This window comes from Hippocampus comes, unplaced genomic scaffold (genome assembly GCF_001891065.2).
Source record: "Hippocampus comes isolate QL1 unplaced genomic scaffold, H_comes_QL1_v1.1 scaffold143, whole genome shotgun sequence".
Classification (NCBI taxonomy): Eukaryota; Metazoa; Chordata; class Actinopteri; order Syngnathiformes; family Syngnathidae; genus Hippocampus; species Hippocampus comes.
This window is the reverse complement of record NW_017805504.1, coordinates 1,001,164-1,018,529: the sequence shown is the minus strand read 5'-3', so window position 1 is coordinate 1,018,529 and position 17,366 is coordinate 1,001,164. Positions and strand designations below refer to the sequence as shown.

The 17,366-nt window shown below is 42.0% G+C and overlaps 2 protein-coding genes and 2 non-coding genes across 7 annotated transcripts in view; 2 read left to right on the top strand and 2 right to left on the bottom strand.

The window, feature by feature from the left end:
• LOC109520364 (oxysterol-binding protein 1-like) overlaps nucleotides 1-5,488 on the bottom strand; it is an 8,346-nt gene extending 2,858 nt beyond the window's left edge. For both annotated transcript variants that reach the window (XM_019877528.1, XM_019877529.1), the window contains exons 1-10: nucleotides 5,137-5,488; nucleotides 4,754-4,926; nucleotides 3,565-3,773; nucleotides 3,277-3,451; nucleotides 2,737-2,848; nucleotides 2,064-2,250; nucleotides 1,639-1,756; nucleotides 1,506-1,563; nucleotides 622-786; nucleotides 267-519 (exon numbers count right to left, since the gene is read on the bottom strand). In XM_019877528.1, coding sequence (XP_019733087.1) covers nucleotides 267-519; nucleotides 622-786; nucleotides 1,506-1,563; nucleotides 1,639-1,756; nucleotides 2,064-2,250; nucleotides 2,737-2,848; nucleotides 3,277-3,451; nucleotides 3,565-3,773; nucleotides 4,754-4,890 — 1,414 coding nt within the window. In that variant the 5' untranslated portion in view covers nucleotides 4,891-4,926; nucleotides 5,137-5,488. The remainder of the gene's footprint in view (nucleotides 1-266; nucleotides 520-621; nucleotides 787-1,505; nucleotides 1,564-1,638; nucleotides 1,757-2,063; nucleotides 2,251-2,736; nucleotides 2,849-3,276; nucleotides 3,452-3,564; nucleotides 3,774-4,753; nucleotides 4,927-5,136) is intronic.
• Nucleotides 5,489-5,634: 146 nt separating this feature from the next.
• trnar-ucu (transfer RNA arginine (anticodon UCU)) lies at nucleotides 5,635-5,723 on the bottom strand. The gene is given in 2 exon segments: nucleotides 5,635-5,670; nucleotides 5,687-5,723. It is a non-coding gene; the product is annotated as a tRNA-Arg (tRNA).
• A 1,034-nt stretch (nucleotides 5,724-6,757) lies between these two features.
• coro1b (coronin, actin binding protein, 1B) lies at nucleotides 6,758-13,823 on the top strand. Of its 3 annotated transcripts, none has more exons than XM_019877534.1 (12): nucleotides 6,758-6,942; nucleotides 7,025-7,132; nucleotides 8,195-8,403; nucleotides 8,473-8,595; nucleotides 8,680-8,809; nucleotides 9,124-9,305; nucleotides 9,374-9,493; nucleotides 10,299-10,403; nucleotides 10,474-10,619; nucleotides 10,697-10,754; nucleotides 12,033-12,320; nucleotides 13,307-13,823. In XM_019877534.1, exons 3-12 carry the CDS (start codon nucleotides 8,200-8,202, stop codon nucleotides 13,427-13,429), a joined length of 1,479 nt encoding a protein of 492 aa, XP_019733093.1. In that variant the 5' UTR covers nucleotides 6,758-6,942; nucleotides 7,025-7,132; nucleotides 8,195-8,199; the 3' UTR covers nucleotides 13,430-13,823. The 3 variants fall into 3 exon arrangements, with proteins under 3 accessions (XP_019733093.1, XP_019733094.1, XP_019733092.1); XM_019877535.1 differs by having other exon boundaries at nucleotides 6,758-6,956; XM_019877533.1 differs by having other exon boundaries at nucleotides 6,758-7,132.
• A 3,194-nt stretch (nucleotides 13,824-17,017) lies between these two features.
• Nucleotides 17,018-17,089, top strand: trnaa-cgc (transfer RNA alanine (anticodon CGC)). The gene has a single exon. It is a non-coding gene; the product is annotated as a tRNA-Ala (tRNA).
• The last annotated feature ends 277 nt before the right edge of the window (nucleotides 17,090-17,366 follow it).

The following is a 17,366-nucleotide window of genomic DNA, read 5'->3' as shown; positions in this document are numbered from 1 at the left end:
GAGGGAGCCACAAGCGCCGAGCGTATCAGTGCCGGTGAAAACTCTTAAGCACAGGTGTCAAACTGAAGGCCCCGCGGGGCAGATCTGGCCGGCTACATCATTTTATGTGGCCCGCAAAAGCAAATCAAACACGTGAACTTCCATGATGCTTGCTAAAATGTCGACCAAAATATAAAATTCTCAAATCTAATAAATATGAGAGATTTTATAAGCATTTTCTTGTTACCAATCCGCTCATTAGAGTAACTTGAACAGTCGCCTCGGCAGACTCACCTGCTCACATATGGAGCGGTAGCCGCTCTCCCGCCGGCGGTCCAGCTCGTACGTCTCGCCCAGCAGCGGGTTGAAGGGCTTGCTCGTGCGGTGGACGGTGGTGGAGTAGGACGACACAGAGAAGGCAGCCACGTAGCACATCTGCTCCAGCGAGCTGTGGCACTTGGTCGCCTTGTCCAGCAGCTCATGGTACTCCAGGTCCTCGGACAGACGCTGCAGCATGGAAATGGGCTCATTGAAGTTCACCTATAGGATCAAAAGGCGGATCATGAAAATGAGGAGGGGGATATTTCCAGTCACATACATGTGTATAAAAATATACAGCAGATTGAGATCCTGGCCACTCACAGGCATGGGAATCTTGGAGAGCTCTTTGCCGATGCAGTTTTTCATGATGCTCCACAAGTTGAGTGAGTAGTTGGGCTTGTCCGGGATGCGCGTGCGCCGCTTCTTCAGTGGCAACAACTCCTGCGAGGGTGACTCCTGGTTCATGGCAAGGGGCTCCTCGTTCAGCTGAAAAGGCAGAAAACATTTGAGCAGGAATCAAATGGTCACTTCATAAAAATAACACTCTTTATAGTTGGAGACTAAGTGTCGTCATCAAAAGGTCAAGAATAAAGAAGCCACTCGATGACTTCTTCAAGAGAGAAAAAAAAAGACAACACAAGTTAAAACCTAGTCATAGTAACCGAAATAAAATAATTTTACAATAAAAAGTTGTAATAATTTGAAAAAGAGAAAGGGGAAACTTGTAATGTGATATGAATAAATGTGTAATTTTACACGAGAAGAATGTAATGTAGTACGCATCAATAAAAACCTGCTAACATTAACAATTGCAGTTAAGAGGACAAAGTTGTATTTTTGCAAGGTAAAAAAAGTTATTCTATGACAAAAAAGTCAATTATGAGTAAAAATGTGTCATTTTACGAAGATAAAACTTGTAATATTTCACAAGGTCAGAATAATAAGAAAAACTCTGAGAATAATGCCACCATTTAATGAGATGAAACTAATGAGTATGATGTCCTCATTTTATGCCAGGAAATTTTATAAAAGGAATAATGACGACAAGAACCTAATAAAGTTGCAATTTCAAATGATAAAATATCTACACGACACAGAATTAAGTCTGAGTAAAAATATGTCATGTTATGAGAATAACGATCAAACTATGCAACTCTGGTCAGACTCCGTTAGTTGAAGCGCCGCAATTGAAAAAAGTCACTTACTGACTGATCATCCGAACACATTTCACTATTGAAACCGCTGGCATTACTGCTCGACCTTCTGGAACAAAAGATGAACATTTTCATGTTAATATTAACAGCAACTACCCACACCCACACACAGGGATGTACTGACTTGTGAAAGCGAGGGTCCGCGGGAACAGTGATGAACTCTGGGGCTTCTTCCACGGCGTCAAAGAACTCGTTGTCGTCATCCTCATCGCTGGCCTCGCCTTTCGCTGCTGCGACGGCGCCTATCCAGGAAATCGTAATAGAAAGATACAAGTGGAATTTGGTGCAGCGCTGCAAAAATTAAAATTCAAATTTCAGGAATGAATGGTATCATGAAAATGAAGTGCTATTTTTTTGTTTACTAAGACAAAGTACACTACTCTTACCAAAATAAAGTGGAAACGGCAAGAAAAATGTACTACAAACTACGTGAGTAAAATCATAATTTCCTTTTAAAAAATTAATAAATAAAATTAATAAAGATAAAAAAATTATATGATGGGAATTTAGTGGTGATTCTGGAAGCCACCGGCCGGCACGCCTATTTACTCTTATTGTCAGCGGTGGCGTTGGCCTGCGCGGCGGCACCGCGGAAAGCTCGCTCCAGGTGGTTGTGTTGCTTCGCCAGCTGCTCCAGAGTCTCCTCCAGTCGCACCCGCTGCTCCCGCTCCGCCTGCAGCGCCTTCTGCCAACGCTTGCTATGCGCCTGCGCCAGTGCCAGGAAGTCTCGGCATGCCTTCAAGGTTCCACCGGAACAAAAGTGCCATGATGCCAAAGGAACTTGTCAGTTTCAAATATTAAGTCTTGATTTTACACAATAAAAAGTCATGCTATGGGAAAAGGTGTTGAAAATGTTTGAACAATATCGTCAGACTATTAGCAGAATTGTGTTGTAATTACAAGAAAAAAAGTTAAAATATTACTAAAGTAAGTCACAGAGAATTTTTTTAATAGGTCACATAAATGTAAAGTCTTCGTAACACAAGAATGCACTCCTAAGACTTTTACATAACTAAAAATGACAAGAAAAACACCATATAGTAGGAGCAACATTGTGAATCTAATACGTCACGATTGCAACTGTCTTGCAAAATTTCATTACAAAAATAAAGCTGTCATTTTTTCATGTTTGATTGAACTTAACGTGAAGGCGGCGAGTGGAGAATAATACGTTTTTTGTTTTTGCAATGGAGCAGCAAAAGAAAATCAAGTGTGAACTGACATTGATCATAGCGTTGGAGGTGATGCGGAACAGCGTCGCCCTCTCTGTCACCTGCCGAATTTTATCTCCCGCCTCTCCCGTCAGACGCAAATTGTCCAGCTCCGACAAAGACCTGTGCCACAGTTGAGGAGTCGTGTATCATACCTTGCCACTGTTTTCATTGGCAGTCAACATTTTGTTTTAAAGCCTTAAATGACCAATCACTTGTTTAGCAATTTGACAAAAAAATGGGGGTGGGGGGTGGGTTATCTCAACATATGGTAAATGTTAGTTTTGTTAGCATGTGATAACTGGCGTCTTGCTTCGTATGTTAGCATTACGCTCGCTGATTTTCCTAAATTGGGTTAATGACATTTTTTTTTCATGTTCAATTTGAAATGGGAGTGGCAAGCTTGAATCAAATGTTGACAAATCTGTCCTTTTTATGTCGTATTTAAAAAAAATAAACAGTCGCTTTCAATTTTTTTTTTCATGTTGAACTGCCAACTGAAGATGAAGAAAGAAAGGATCTATGGATTGTATCGATGAAGATGGACTGACCTCTGGAGAGCCGAGCCGTGTTTGGAGATGAGATCGTTGCACGTGCTCAGATCCTCCACCTTGCTGCCCAGTGTCCGCAGCGCCGACTGGACTTCGGAATTCTGCGAGCCGCCACCGCCGCCTTGTCCGGAAGGTGCAGTCGGGGGCAACTGAGAGAAGTCATCACCCGAGTCATCTGTTCACAATGAGAGCAAGAAAACTATCGATTCCATTTCCTTGTCCCTGACCGTTGGCAACTGAGAAGCTTTTGCATTATCTCAAGTGTTTTTGCTGCTTTGTTTGCTTTACCCGACTCAGTCTGAAGGCGTGCCGCTTTGGCCTTGGCCAGCTCCAACGCGGTGATCCAGCGCTGTCGCTCGACCTCACAACTGGCCTTCAGGTGATACGTCTGCGCGCCGCCGTTAGAGATGACAAAGTTGCACGCGTCGTCCACGGTGATGGTCGCCGTCGCCAGGTTAATAGTGCCACGGCACGTGTGGCCCATTTCCGCCTGGGTCCTGAAAATTCCAGAGGGAAAAAAAAAAATACTAAAAAAAGATCATAATGTGTTTTGAAAAAGGCACATAATAAATATAATATTAAAATTGTAAATAATTATGTGGCCTTCAAAGTCATGAAAAGAATTTATGAATTTAATAAAATACAACTAGTTCAAGTTGCACCTTATGCCCAAAGTCAGCTGGGATAGGCTCCAGCACGCGCGAATCCCTCGTGAGAATAAAGCAGTTCACATAATGGATAGGTGGATTATGACAAATAATACTCCTACAATTAAGAAAAAAAATATATGTGCCACCTGTGTTATGAAAGTCAACAGGGATTTAAAAAAATAATCAACATCAGACATTACAAAAATAATAGGATGACAAACTATAAATATGGAAAAATATCACAAAAAATGTTCATACATTTTTTTAAGGTTTAACATTAATGTATTAGCAATATAGGATATATGTTCAAAATGTAGTCATTTAAGTTACAAATATAATATAGTACACATATAAATCACAATTAAAATAAAATAAATTGAGCACATGAAATCATTCTACAACAAATCAACAAAAGATAGGGCTGCAACCAATAGATTTATTAAAAAATAGGACATTATTACACACACATGCACACACAAAGTGACTACGAGTCAGTTACTGGTTTGGTCAGGAGCACGCATGACAAAATTTGCGAAAGTGTTGATCATTGTTTTCTGAAGCAAAAGCAGATGTTTGCAATTGTCAGAGTTAGAAAAAAAACTCAAAGAAAAATGGTATGCATTACTTAACTACAGGCATTGGAGAATATGTACTGCTGGAAGCCTGACTTTCAGAGGATTTTGACAATGTGAATGATTCATCGCTTATCAAAACAGTTGTTAATTTGCTGATCAATTACATCAAGGCTAGGTGATTCATTGTTGCACTTCTCATTCAAATACAAATTCAACTGCTGGCTTCTGCTTTGTTATTTAGCAATGTCATACCTGTAGTAGGACAACAAGCCATTACTCAAGACGAACCAGCGCCTCTGATAACCCTTGATGTAATTAGTCCACTTGAACACCCATCCCTTGTATGCGTCTCCAGCTGGGATTGGAGTGGCTGTCTTGGGCTCGGACATCACAATCCCCAGAACCCAGACACCGATGCACAGAACCTAAAAGACACAGACACCAGGAGGGCAGGGGAGGGGGGAAATAAAAAGTTTCAGACGCTCCGGTTTAATGAGTTAGGGCACTGTTTCTACTCTCACGTTTGTGTGGCCTGACAGGTCAAAGTTCAACGAGTTGCAGTGCAAATAAAACAATTTATTGTTCCGTCCATGTTCTGCTGTGCAACAAAAACACAAAAGAAACGACATGTTTACCTTGACTTGTCCCTTAGTTGACAGCTCAGGCAAGCGAGTATCCAATGAAGTCACTGCTAATGTTGACACCTAGACCAGTAGCAAGGAAAGATGGCTTCTTAGCTCACGGAGGCTAACTGACCAGCAAGCTAGCGTCGACAATGGGGGACAAAACGCGGAAAGAGGCAACTGGCGTGGTTATAGATTAAAATGCCACCGTCGAGTGGATGAAACATTTCTTACTAAGCGCGTGAAGAGTGTCAGTTGCACAGATGCGTACAACACTAGCTAGCTACTTCTAACTAGCCTATAGTGCTAGGTGGGTCCACCCGGTGCCACTATAATTGCGCTCCGTGTAGAAACAACTCCGCAGAGCATGCGCACAGTCGCATGTAAAGTATCGACGTGGACTTTTTTGACCAATGTTTTTTCTGCTTCGGCCAGAGAAGAAAATCGATACATACCCTCAACAGATCAGTGAAACAAATGCTGACGTATAACCAACTATGGCTAAAAGAGCGACTCCGGTGGGACTCGAACCCACAACCTTTGAATTACTACATTCCATATCTAGAAGTCCAATGCGCTGTCCATTGCGCCACGGAGCCACCTGTTGGTGACAAAGATTTTAAAGTACATATCAGCATACAGAGTGCAGCAGCGCTCTTGTACCATGTTTATATAATTGGGGCAATTTACGTCATTGACGTTAACTCCATCCTGCGCTGACAACCCTGTGTCGTTGATTTTTTTAAATTCTAATTTTGTTTGCATTACATATACAATCTTAGATTGCTAGTATCACTGATACAAATATTATAGATGCATATACAAATAAGTAATATATTTGTATTTCGAATTATTCAATGATGTAACTATGGGTAATCACCGAAATAAATAAAATTTTAAAATCGGACCGGCAAATCAATGCTGTCATTAAATCCAGCTTCTTTCATCTTGAGTAGCTGGCTAAAGTAAATGCCTTCCTTACTCAGCAGCACTAAGACACAGTAATCCATTCCTTCGTTACACCTCGGATGGATTACTGTACTGTAATGCACTTATTTTGGAGTCAGGCAGTCCTCCCTCAAGCGTCTCCAGTTAGTCCAAAATGCTGCTCGCCTCCAAACTGGAGCTCGTATGAAGGAATAATTGTGTATTTTAGGTTTAGTTATCATACATTTGCATATTATCTTTAATTTAGTGTTTTAATTTACTGTTTTCACTTTATTTTGTTGTTGTACTATTGTGATTTCATGTTAGATGTAAAGTGCTTTGTTACATTTGCAGCTGTTGTGAAATACGCTACATCAAATTGTATTGTATATAACGCATAATCACCGACCTCCAGTGGCTTCACTTCTTCGTAGCGCAAAATATACTTTGAGGTGCTTTGTGGGACATGTAGTTTAAATAAAACAAGATAGCAAGGTTTCAAACCCGTAAAATGGCTCAGTATGTACCATAGAGGCTACAAAACACATTTGCACTAGCACCAAATGTTACAAGAGCTCCTCATATGTACATATGTCTTAATTGTTATTTTAATTAGATTTAATATCGTACATTAAACGTGCAATTATGATCGTGTTGAAGAGCTTGCCGTCTGAGGCACAAATATGATTGGCTCGAACGAGTCACCTGACTAAAGCTAGTTTGGCCTCCCCACTATAGCTCGTGCCTGCCTCTTGTTCGATGCGCATTCCGGATCATCATCATCATCATCATCATATCATCAGTCATCATCAATCATCATCGTAATCCTACTCCTCTGTCTCCAGCTGCGCCGTTTTCCACTCACAGCACAACGGCGACGTTCTCTATCATGTCAGCGAACATGCGTAATTGCCGCTCCCAAGAACTGGCAAGATTTTTGCGAAAATGCATGCCAGTGTTTCGTGTTTTGTAGGTCGTGAACGCCACTTCGGGACTCGGCAGTGGATTAAGTTACGGTTGGATTATTGGCCTGCTCTTTCTTGTTTCGCAGTTTCACGCTAAGTCGCCGAAAAGAAGCCAGGTAGGCAATGAAATACAACATTATTCGGTTTTTATGACTGCTTTTTATTACACGCATGCGCACTTGTTTTCGCCCAGCAGACAATTGGAATGGGGAACCCCGTTATTCCTTGCACCAGAAAAGGAGAAACAAAAGCGCTGTTGCACAGGCCCAGTACATACTGTGGGCCCTGTTTAAATAGGAAGAGAGCAGTACCTCTGTGGACCTTTTGTCCGTCCTACCAGTGAGCATGACTGTTATTATTTCAACGGGGGTTCAGTGACCAGACAAACAACTCCCACACACCCACTTCCATTGCACGTTACACGACAAGTGGACATTTAAAACAATGAAAAAATAAACGTAAATATGAAGGCTGTAATTACCAGGATTTGCAGCACCCAATGTAGTATATGTCGCATACAGTGAGACGAGATGAAATCGTCTCTTGGAGGCTGTTTATATTTCTTGACTCCTAACCTCTAATATACATCTGGTCATCTTTGCAGTGAAGTAAACACAGCTGGTCAGTCGTCACTATATGCGGAAATAAAAATGATTTCACAATAAATACTGTCAGATCCTGCTAAAATTCTCCCAAGAGCACAGGTACCAAGTTCAGGCGTGGGGGCCAGATCAGGCCCGCAAGATCATTTTATGTGGCCCGAGAAAGCAAATCTTTTGCTTCGACTTCTATGATTCTGGCTAAAATCTCCCTAAATTTAGATCTTTCATATTTAATAAATAAAAATCTGCTGATATTTGCAGCATTTTTTTAAATTTTTTTTTTTTTTTTTTACCAAACCCGTTCACCATAACTTGAACAACTACTGTGCATTTTTTACTTCTGATTTGAAAACATATCCATTTGTTGTGTATAATGACAGTTAAACATCTGTATGGTTTCGCAGTCCTAACGGCCCTCTTAGAGAAACTAACGTGGCCCGTGATAAAAATAAGTTTGACACAAGTTGTGCGCTGATAAATTCCTGATTTTGGCTCTTCTTTGCAGCCAAGTAAATAAACATCATCGGTCACTATATAAAGCAAACCTTGAGACCAGGAAGCTTCTATTCTGGACAGGCAAAATGTCTTTCCGGCGAGGTGTGGTGCGGCAGAGCAAGTTCCGCCACGTCTTCGCGCAGGCGTGGAAAGCCGAGCACTGCCTGGACGACGTGCGAGTGTCGCGGGTGACGTGGGACGGCCCGCTGAGCGCCGTCAACCCCAAGTTCATGGCCGTCATCATCGAAGCGGGAGGCGGCGGGGCTTTCCTTGTGGTCCCCATCGGCAAGGTTTCCGCACGTCTCCTCCACATTTGCGTGTTTTACGGCGTTCTTTGACAGCACTGTCCCTGAAAACAGAGCGGCAGGATCGACCAGTCATGCCCGACGGTTTGTGGCCACGTCGCGCCAGTATTAGATATTCAGTGGTCTCCTCATGACGACAATATCATAGCGAGCGCTTCGGAGGACTGCACCGTAAAGGTCCGTCTTCCTCATCCACGTTCTTCTTGTAATTTGTCTTTAGCTGCTGCGCTGCCACGCGGTTGTCGCTTCTGGTCTGTGCAGGTTTGGCAGATCCCCGACGGGGGCTTGACGGCACCAATGACCGAAGCTGTGGTCACTTTGGAGGGGCACAGTAAAAGGGTGGGCATCTTGGCCTGGCACCCGACTGCTTTCAACATCCTCTTAACTGCAGGTAACAAAAACACCCTGTGAAGATTCTCATAACAGGCAACGTGAGACCGTGCAAAAAGGCCCCCGACAGGCTATGAGTTCATACATGGCTTGGTAGCCCTAATAGACACGTCGTTTAAATTTAGTTTAATTAATTTCTGAGTAGGTTTGCAGATACCGTGAGACCATGCAAAAATGAGTTACTGAAGTCCTTACCTCTAACAAACAGCCGGTTATCTCTCTAGCTGAGTAAATAAAGGCCGCTGTTGAGGACATTTGCTATCATGGCCGAAACCAGGCTTTGAGTTCACAAAGCCACGTGTGCTTCTCCCCGAGGCTGCGACAATGTCATTGTGGTGTGGAACGTCGGCACGGGGGAACTGCTGTACCAACTGGCCGACGCCCACCCGGACCTGATCTACAGTGTTAGCTGGAACAAGAACGGAAATGCCATCTGTACCGTGTGCAAGGACAAGGCGCTGCGCATCATTGACCCGCGGAGGGGCGTTGTCCTCAAGGTAGCCCACAATGCTCATCTGAGAGCCTTCAATTCTGACATGAAACTGACGGCCGTGTTTACTTCCAGGTGAGAGAAAAAGTCCATGACGGCACCAGACCCATGCGAGCCGTGTTCCTCTCCGACGGCAAGATCTTGACCACAGGCTTCAGCCGGATGAGTGACAGACAAGTGGCGCTATGGGATACGGTACAAGCACAAGCCTAGTTTTCTTCAAACAGTCACATGCAAAGAAGAAATACAACAAAATCACAGATTTCCCTCCCAAGTGTGTATAAGACTTTCAAGTTAAGTCGCGACTTTTTATAATTTTTTTTTTTTTAATTTGTCACTTCCTTGCCAGAAATTTTAAGCGAAGCAGCCATTGTTCTCATACCTGTCAAAGTATATACTCTACAGTGTATATTAGTGCCAGACAATTAATTGAAATGTAATTGTGATTTCCATTTTGGCTTCTCATGGTCATACAGATATTATAATCAAAGGAAATGTGCTGAAGGGTGAGGTGTGTTTGCAAGTCCCCACGTTGTGAAAGCACACCGAATGCACTGTGTTGCTTGCACAGCAAGCGTGTCATGTGTATGTGATTCTGGAGTACCTGAGCATGCTGTAAGCCTTTTAATGACACCACAGTTGGACTTGAGTGTAAAACTAAACACAGAACACAAAAAAAGCCCCAAATTCTACATTGAAACACAACAAATGCCTCATTTTAGAAAGATCATCAGTGCTAATGCTACAGTCAATGTAAAATCCTACTCACATGCTAACAGGAAATTAGCATCAACTGACAGAGCATTCTTTCAAATAACCAATAGGCACCACTGAAAAGGATAGATTCTTCCTATCTGTGAAAAACGAGACCAATTATTATTTATACCGTGTACCGTAGATTATATTTCACAAAACACTTGACCTCCATCTTAGCCCAACAGTTTTCTTATTACTGAATGCATGCCCTTGAAATTTCAAGCCCCAATTCTTCGTGTTCCAGAAAGATCTCTCAGAGCCAATGGCAGTGCAGGAAATGGATACAAGCAATGGCGTTCTTATCCCCTTTTATGACCCAGACACCAACATGGTGTACCTGTTGGGCAAGGTGAGGACGTACGGTCGCGTGTTAGCATTCGGCCAGTCCGCCGTTAACGTGCTTGTCATCTCACTTTTAGGGAGACTGCACCATTCGCTACTTTGAGGTGACAGACGAATCTCCCTATGTCCACTTCCTGAGTCTATACAGCAACAAGGAGCCCCAGAGAGGGGCGGGCTTCCTCAGTAAACGAGGGGTGGACGTCAACAAATGTGAAATTGCCAGGTAGGAATTCTGCACGCCCGAACTTGGTCATCAGGATGATGACAAAGCCCAAAAAAGTGATTTCTCTTTGGTCATAGGTTCTACAAATTGCATGAAAGGAAAGTGGAGCCCATTTCAATGACCGTACCAAGAAAGGTAAAACATAATCGTCCGCCGGTCACTAAATGCTGCTGGCAAAAATGAGTAAAGATGTACTTTGGCCTTATTTTCGTGCTCAGCACAAGTCGAGCTCAGAGTGCTGTCAAACTGTGCACATGGGTGGAGTTTTCTTTCTTTTGTTTTGTTTTTTGTAGACAGGCGCAGTTAGAAAGTGGCGTTTGTGCTTTTGTGGGAGAGAACACAGCCAACTTACTTCCTGCCCAATGAAAGTGGCTCCACTCTGTCAGCGCACAATCTGTGCCTGCACTTCGATCAAATCTACCAAATATCGTATTACACCACCTGGGCCACAACTTAGACCTGCTTTTAGGTGGTCTAAGGTCTAGTCTTCTTTCTGTCACCAAATTGTCAGGTGCGCTGAGGGGGATGTACCGTATTTTCACCATCATACGCACTGAATTAAAAGGCACATTGTGAGTTATGGTTACGGGTGCTATTTTTGTATTTAACGCATACACAAGAGGCATTGTATTATTGGACGCAGGCATGGTAAAACGTATACTACCTTAAACAATACGGTAGCATGCATACACTCGAGCGTATGTTTTTAGAAAGGCAGTGGAGTTCGGTTGTACTTTATTGAAGTAACATTATATTTCAATCCCATCCTTCCCACTTTAATGTCCTCATGCTGTCTTAATTTATGTCCGTCTTTGTTCTATATAAGCAACATTTTAGCACAACATCAGTCTGTTGAGTGGGCCCGTCATCGAAGTCACACAACAGCATACACAGATTTTGGAATTTGGTGCATACACAAGTCGAACCGCATTATTAGGTGCCCCGTCCATTTTGGAGAAAATGTAAGACTTTTATGTGCGTCCTATGGTCGTGAAAATACGGTAAAAGAAAATTACCTTTGTCTGACGGAATGCCAGCATGGCGCAGGATGGTCTGCCAAATTACCAGACAGACTAAACGTAGACACCACGGCACGCAAATGAAGATGCACCATTTCTTACTCTGAGCGCATATGCGCCTGTCTGCGAAAATAGACCCCTATGTGTTGTCAGTCAAGAATTTTGGGACGATTAAGTCACTTATCTATTGCGACTGCGTTTTAGATGATAAAAAAAAACATTTGAACCAGTTTTACGGAAAAACGGCAAAAATAATAGGACCAATATGACAGGCCTCTTCATAGCGCTCACTAGTTTAGTCAAGACAGTGTGTGCATTAAATGTTTTTTTTTTAATTGCCGTATCCGTTGGTGGACACCAAGTCTTTTGTGCTTGTTTGTTCTGGCTTGTGCAGTCTGATCTCTTCCAAGGGGACCTTTACCCGGACACGGCCGGCTTAGAGCCCGCGCTACTGGCCGACGAATGGATTGCCGGCAGGGACGCGCCGCCCTTGCTGGTGTCCCTAAGCGGAGGCTATGCAGCGCCGCCGTCCAAGCACCGCGACACGCTCAGAAGCAAGCCCAAGATGGCCTCGCAGGACTCCGTACCGGCGGCGGCCCCCGTCGCCAAGGAGCCCGAGGACGATCAACCACGTGCGGCCACCAGGGAAACGGGCGGCAACACAGAGAGGCCAAAGCGAGAGGTGCGTCACAACTTGCTACTTTTCTTGTTGGACTTAAGTTTCAAAAAATAAAAGAAAGATTGAGCTCAAAATGCTGGGTAGCCATTTTAGTCCAACAATTCCTCTTTTTCCTCATGTGTGTATGGAGAATATTATAGTTAACTATATAGTTATACTGTAGTCTATCCTTACATCCATTTTCTGATCCGCTTTATCCTCACAAGTGTCGCGGGGCGTGCTGGAGCCTATCCCAGCTGTCTTCGGGCAGTAGGTGGGGGACACCGGAGGTCGACACGCTAACCACTGGACCACCGTGCGTGAATAAAATAAAATGAAAAACTACAATGCATAAAAAGTGAAAATGAACTGAAACTACATCCTATGTTTATAAAACTAAATAAAAGTAATTCTAACTACAGCGAAAAGGGCATAAATGTATTGATTTTGATATTGCTGTATGTTGATACAGAAGAAGGAAGGCAAATAGTTGTTTAAGAATTGTAGTTCACTTCATTGCAACACATTTAGTGACTTTTTTTTATCCTGGCCTTGACAGATACTACAAATTAAAAAAAAAAAAAAAAAAACCAAAAAAATTTAAGCTAATACTAAAACTAATAAAAAATAAATTGCAATAAAACATTTTCAGAGGGGAAAAAAAGAAGAAAAAAACAAACACGCTCTAGAAAGTATTTAAAACTCACAGAATTGAAAAAAAATTAAAGTCAAACTGAAATTAAAACCTAACTATTATGAAAACTTCAAAACTATAATCACCATGGTGTGTGTATGAACTTTTAAGCTAAGCATCTTAAAAGAAAAGAAAAAAAAAAAAAAGATATTGTATCAAGTACTAATGTATGTGAATTCTGCATCTCTCAAAAAAAAAAAAAGATATTGGATCAAGTACTAATGTATGTGAATTCTGCATCTCTCGTCACAACCACGGCAAACGGGAGGTTTATTTTATCTCGGAAAGCACTAATAGACGTCGCGTTTGTTTCCAGGACGACATTCTGAACGAGCTGCTGTCGGAGATGAAGGCACTGCGTGCCGTGGTGCTCGCTCAGAGCCAGCGCATCGAGTTGTTGGAGAGGCAGTTGGCTCGCATCGAGGACGGCGACGTATGAACGAACGCCTTTCGCTCTCCCGTAGAAGAACAACCTCTAGGGCTATTTAATCAGGTAGTTGAACGCTGCTGAACTGTAATCAAATCCAAGACCTCAATTTTACCATGTAGCACGTAACCTCATCTGATACGACACTCTATGATTTGAGGCTCGTGGAAGAAGAAAAATCCGACTGTGAAGACTAGCTGATGAGTTTTGTGATTTTAGATCTTGGTGTCAGATGAACGTGGATTTTCTTGTATGGCTGTTCAAGATTTTTTTTTTTTTTGCTTTTATTTAGATTTTGATTGATTTGTTACTCAGTCTGTTGTACATTCCCAACTTAATGCACTGATCACAACACTTTGGATGTGTTTGTAGCAAATGGAATAAAGTGTCGTTTGTATTCACGCAACTGCTTTCTGGTCTTCTTTTTGGCTTGGAATAAGGGTCAGGTCATCTTGAAATATTTTTTAAGAAAACAAGGGCGGAAAAATCAATATAATATTAAAATAATATGAGTGAAAGAGTGATCAAAAAAATTGAATAAAAAAATTTAGCTGCAGCTTGTAACATGGCAACTTAGTTGTAAAAATAAAAGTCTTCATTCTGTTTTTAAAACTTGCTGCAAAATTACAAGTTAATAATATGACCTAATTGACAAAAAAAATCCCATGAAATTACATTTCTTTTAATAGTTGGAGTTAATTCTTGTAACATTACGACTTGTTAATGAAATGTTCTTATTCTTATGACATTACACTTTCTTGATGATATCACTTTATTTTCTGACAATTTTTCCTTTTTTAAAATCATCGTACGTATTTGATTGAATCTAATTCAAAATCACAACACTTGATCTTCCAAACTGCCGGATCAGTTTTTGATATTAACTTCTATTTCTGAACACTCTTCCTCTTTCTATAAATATTGTATGTGCTGTATTTCGTATTTCTCCGCCTCATCCCTCCTTCAAATCAGCTTGCATTTTCCGCCTCCCCTCATTCTCACATATTCGAAACAAGTCAAGTCCGCTGCGCCTCGTTACATTTCTTTTGTACAGCAAACCACTTGTTCACAACGTGGGGTAAGTACTTTTTTGCCATATTTATGATTTTTTTTTTGTTTTTATTCATAATTTTCAAATTGTGGTTTTTCAACCGATTCACTAAGAACAGTATTTTCGCCACTGGTACCACACGGTTGTTAGTTGTCTTATTACTACTGATAAAAAAAAAAAATTAAAAATTCAAAGATATTTTTGAACTATTAAAATAGGTTCCATGCAATGCAAGGTGTCTGATGGTGCTCGCTTGCCTACAATTGCTGCAGGAAACCAGCAAAACTGCAAGCTGTCTGCCCACTTCCTGTGCATGTGGCCCTATTTTCTCTGTATGTGCATACTGTACGACACCGGAACAATCACGAGACTCATGGTTGGATTTACTCGATTTTAAATGGGGCCCAAAAAATGCATTTAAATGTTTCGATTGTGCCCTGAAACCTGAGGAGCTTAAATTTTGCATTTTCAAACGTGGAAAATTCCTGTAAAATTGCCACTGTACATTATGTCTAGAGCAGGGGCCTCCAACACGGTGCCCACGGACATCATGTTGCCCTTAAGGACCACATGAGTAGCCTGAGTGGCTCTTATAAAGATAGCCTACCAGTGACAGTACATTATTTGTTGTCCATCGCAGAAGTGATTATTTAAAAATATACAGGCTTGCAGAAATGTAAAGAAATTACAGTAAGTGATACATATTGTGTTTCATACCCTATGAAATCACAAAGGGCATGCAGCGAGGATGCTGAAATTGCACATTTCCGCATACGGCGGTTCCGGAGGAAAAAAGGTTCAAGATGACAATTAAGTATATCTTGAAAAGTGCAATTTTGAATGGATTTGCCACTATTGTTGTCGTTGACATTTGTACTCTGGTATAACGCATGAAGTTAATCGCACTGAAATGCACTTTTGAGCTTTTGAGAAATGTCAACTAGCCTCATTTAAAGAGTCCAACATTTGGTAGCTCGCTATGAAACGCATATAGTGTGTCACACACCGTGGAGGATTCATGTTTTGCACAATTTTGCACATTCCTGCACTGAGCTGTTCAGGAGCAGAAGTGCGCTAAAAGTGATAACGAAAGGTAACGATTAGGCTGCTAGGATAAAAAGTGAACTTCCGAGTTCAATTCAGCGTTTTCTTTTTTCTCCCAAGACACACACACACAGATACTGAATTAAAGTTATTTTTCTTTTTTGGTGGGTGATTTGTCTTGACGAAGGTGGTTCAGTATGTCGTCCGACTAATTTTCAGAAATCTTGAAGGTGCGCCCATTGTCCTTCCATCTTTGCTTCAGGTATGGCTGACTCGACCTCAACTATCATCTTGCTCTTTTTCATCTTCGTCGGCCTGTTCCTATTGCTCATCGTCCTCTACAAGAAGTTGAACAGGGAGACTAACGGGGAATACACCTTGCGGCGAGTCATCTACAAGGAAGGAGGGCTCCGGGACCGTGCCAGAAGGGCGGCAGCTATCCTGCAGTCCCATCTGGGAGTGCGATTGTGGCCTCGCCGCAATTCCAATGAGGACGGAGAAGAAATGCAGGATTTTCAAGAGGACCCCAGACAAAAAGAGCAGCGTTGTAGTACAAGTAGCGGCGGGAGCCAGCCCGGTGAAGGTGAAGATGGCAAACCACAGGGGCGGAACCTCAAGGCAAGGAGTGAGAGTGAGTCAGAAGAGGAATCAAGGGAAGCTGATTTGTTTGTCAATTTAAATCAGTTTTCTCGGAGTGTCATGTGGTCTGAGGAGGTTGGCTACCAGACAACGTGAGCCTCAGACAGTCTAGTTTCCGGTTCAATCGTCAATAAACGCCTCACCTCAAATACACGCCTCCTTCACTTGTCTACATGAACTTCAGACATTTTGGGTTGCTCCAGGAGAACTCACTGACCTCTGATATATCTTATTTCCTCAAATTGAGTCATTGGAATTGAATAAATAAACGCCATGCCTTAAATTGACTACTACACAGATTTCAAAAAGAGGTATTCTCTCCTGAAGTCCTCATTTACTCCAGAAATATTGCATTTCCTCAAATCGTGGCCTCTACTCAAATAAATGCCTCGCTTCAACTGCGTCTGCCCTTGAATAAGTGCATGCCACACCTAAAATAAACACATACTATAGTTAAGATAAGCTTTATTTGTCCCCCACTGGGTAAAATTGCAAGTTACATGAGCCTCTTAAAGTAAGGCTTCCCCCCACATATCCTCAGCTAGTGGCCTCCGCTCTAATCGATGACACTAGTCATTGCCATGTTTATCTGAACTGATGAAAGTCACACGTGAATTCGACCACTAATTCACAGGTAGTTTTTAGAAATAAAGGATTTGCTCCAAAAGTCCTCAGTGACTTCAGATATCCTGATTTCCTCCAAAAGTAGCCTTGCCCTAATTTATTGTCCCTTGAATAATACATAGACACCCCACTACAAACAGAAAATTCAAATCTTTCATTTGACGTACAGTATAACAAGCGTCGGCCTGAGCTGATACGGTATGACTTTGGATAAATGGCCTAAGACTCACTCGTTTTAGTATGGGGATGTAGCTCAGTGGTAGAGCGCATGCTTCGCATGTATGAGGTCCCGGGTTCAATCCCCGGCATCTCCAGTGACAATTTTTTTAACACCGTGTTTTTTTAACTACTATTTTTGTGATTATGAAAATATCTGCGGAATCAACGAAGCGTCTCATCAAGGTCGCTTTAATTGGCTGAAGGGCGGTTTGTCTCCATTTTGATTGGCTGTCGGAGGATTCACCACAATACACAAATATTTTTGGATTCATTAGAAGCCTATCATCTGCATATTTGTTTCAACTAAACCAGGTCATTATTATTCTTATTTTATTAATCGATGATTTTCTCGCGTGTGTGGGGGAGAGAAGT